General features: G+C 29.7%; 1 protein-coding gene across 1 annotated transcript in view; it reads left to right on the top strand.

Annotated features, from left to right (window-relative positions):
• LOC107632722 (cellulose synthase-like protein H1) overlaps positions 1-2,457 on the top strand; it is a 13,364-nt gene extending 10,907 nt beyond the window's left edge. Inside the window, exons 7-9 of the mRNA XM_021118294.1 lie at positions 373-563; positions 647-1,000; positions 1,922-2,457. Of these exons, the coding sequence (XP_020973953.1) occupies positions 373-563; positions 647-1,000; positions 1,922-2,392 (1,016 nt within the window). The 3' untranslated portion in view covers positions 2,393-2,457. The remainder of the gene's footprint in view (positions 1-372; positions 564-646; positions 1,001-1,921) is intronic.

The raw sequence follows: 2,905 nt of genomic DNA, 5'->3' as shown, positions 1-2,905 counted from the left end.
ACCATACTAAATACTGTAATAAAGCAGTTGCGGCTATTACCGCAATAGCATGTATTGTAATTGCAATAAATTAGGACAAATTGCATATTTAAATAAAATAAAATTCTATCAATTTGTAAAATAGAAAAGAAATTCATTGTTTAAGATTTTTCCTTTCAAATCAACTATTTTCGAGCACTAATAAACGCAAATGTATGTATCATCAACGTGTAAATGATGAATAAAAAATTACGGTCCCAATTAACCTGATTTGCTCATTTAATCCATTGGTTAAAAGTTTGGAATTAATTACCAACAAAATTGTTACTATCATGACTGGGATTATTGTTTTTTAAACACCTTAATTAGCTTGTAATAACTTATAATTTTCAGGAAACATGTCATCAGAGAAGGAGCTAAAACAAGAATTTGGTGGTTCAAAAGAGCTTGTGAAATCAGCTGGTGATGTTTTGGAAGGAAGAACATATTCCCCTAATAATGATATCAATATTTCCAAATCACTTGAGTCAGCAAATCAAGTTGCTAGCTGTGGATATGAATATGCCACTGGCTGGGGAGATCAGGTTAGTAGTTTTCAACATAATCATATATTTACATTCTGCAAATCAATTCCATAAAAATTGATGGTTTTATTGTGGAATTTCAGATTGGTTGGAAATATGGATCAATAACAGAGGATGTTCTAACTGGACTTTCAATCCATAAAAAGGGTTGGAGATCTGAATTCTGCACACCAGACCCGATTGCTTTCACAGGCTGTGCACCAATTGGGCTTCCAGCATCAATGGGCCAACAGAAAAGATGGGCCACTGGAATGCTTGAGATCTTCCTTAGTAAGAAGTATTGTCCACTTGTTTGCACCATTTTTGGCAAATTACATTTTAGGCAATTCTTGGCTTATATGTGGATTATGAATTGGGGCTTCCAACCACTTTTTGAAGTCTCTTATGTTTCTCTCCTTACCTATTGCGTTATCACCAACTCCAATTTCATGCCTCAGGTATGCATTAATTTCTTGTTTCTCTTTGGGCCTAGGTCCCTCTAGTTTACCAAAAATATTAACAAGCTATATTTCTGACCCAAAAAATAATAAAAAACAAGCCACATTCATTCATTTTATGATTTCTTAATGTCTTATTACTCTTGGAGTGAATACCCCATTCGACTCCTGACAATTACTTCGAAAGGACAACGAGGTCACCAAGAAAAAAAAAACACCAAATCTAGTGTCTGATATTTTTTTTTTGAGACTGATTAATCCCTGTGCCAAAAAAAAAACCAACATTGACTTTTTTGGACATAGAGACTAATTAGTCCCATAAAAATAAAGCTCAGGAACCGGATTGCATTTTTTTTTGTTAAGAGTCTCGTTGTCTTTCGAGATAATTATCAGGGTCATTTTGGATTTTTTTCCTTACTTCTTATATGTCTTTTTTTTACCATTTAGTTATTCTATATTAAGTGAAGACTTTTATAACTTTAAATAAGAATTATTTACACCAAAATTTTCATTTTAGATGATAATTTTTACTTTACATTTCAATAATAAATAATTATTTCCAATTTTAGAACTTATAAAATGGAAAATTTTTTCATTCTTAATTTCTATTGATGTAATAGTAAAATTATTTTACTTAACCTTACATTTTAAAATGAAATTCTCATTTTAGAATATCCAAATTCTATAATAAATTCATAACAACACTAGTATTCAATTATAAAAAACATTACTATATTTTTCTCTAGACACCTTAGCAATCAATCAATATGCTAACAAATTAGTTCATAAAATCTTAACAAACTTGAAGTTTAATTCAAAAAAAAAAAAAAGTTTCATTTTCTAACAAATTAGTCTCTAGAAAACACTAATGCATTATTATTGTTGCATAAATGAAATTTTTATGTGTTGTTTTTTATCCAGGGACCAGCCCTATCAATTCCTATTACTCTTGTTGTAATTTATATGCTATATACAATACTAGAGTACTTGGCAACAAAGCTATCAATCCAAGAGTGGTGGAACAATCAAAGAATGTCAAGAATATACATCATGAATGCTAGGTTCAGTGGATTTCTTGCCCTGATTCTTAAGCTTCTAAGAATATCCAACACTGTCTTTGACATTACAAGGAAAGATCAAAATTTCTCTAGTCATGATGGCCAAGATTGCTTAGATAATAACAATAATGATGATGGTGGTACCTTCACATTTGATGAATCCTCAGTTTTTGTTCCAGGAACTACTATTTTGCTAATGCAATTGGCAGCAATGGTCATCAAAATTATTGGATTAGTGGGATCAAGGAGTGGGAATAATAATAATAATAATAATAATAATAATAATAATAATAATAATGTTGTCTTCTTTTACAAGATTGTTTATTACATGTAATGAAATAGTGGTTTGAATCTCAGTTAAGAGAACTATCCTTGTTATAATACACTACTTGCAAATTAGTGTTTAGCTTTCTAATTTTTAAACAAGAGTTAGGGAGCCAATGAAATATTTGTACAATGTGTAAAATGAACATCACCCATAATATTCAGAATAACCATTCGGATATTAGGGATAATAAACATCTCATATTATAAAACCACGCATCCCAAAAGCTTAAACTAATTTTGGAGTTCACTAATGATCGAACTCTTGACCTCTTAACTTTTCAGATCTAAAACTCTAATATCATGTTATAATACCACTCATCCCAGAAGCTTACGCTAATAGAAAAAAATAACACTAATGGTTATATCTCTAATACTCTCTAAACCTCCATTATTATACAAATATTCCATTGACTCCCTATACTTTCTTTTAAAACAAATATTGAGCGATCTTAATATTTTTAAACCCATTTTTTTTTATCTTAAATATATATTTTTTAAAAAAGAAAAATGTTTAGATAAA

Source organism: Arachis ipaensis, chromosome B03 (genome assembly GCF_000816755.2).
Source record: "Arachis ipaensis cultivar K30076 chromosome B03, Araip1.1, whole genome shotgun sequence".
NCBI classification, from domain to species: domain Eukaryota; kingdom Viridiplantae; phylum Streptophyta; class Magnoliopsida; order Fabales; family Fabaceae; genus Arachis; species Arachis ipaensis.
This window is presented reverse-complemented; position numbering and strand designations above follow the sequence as displayed.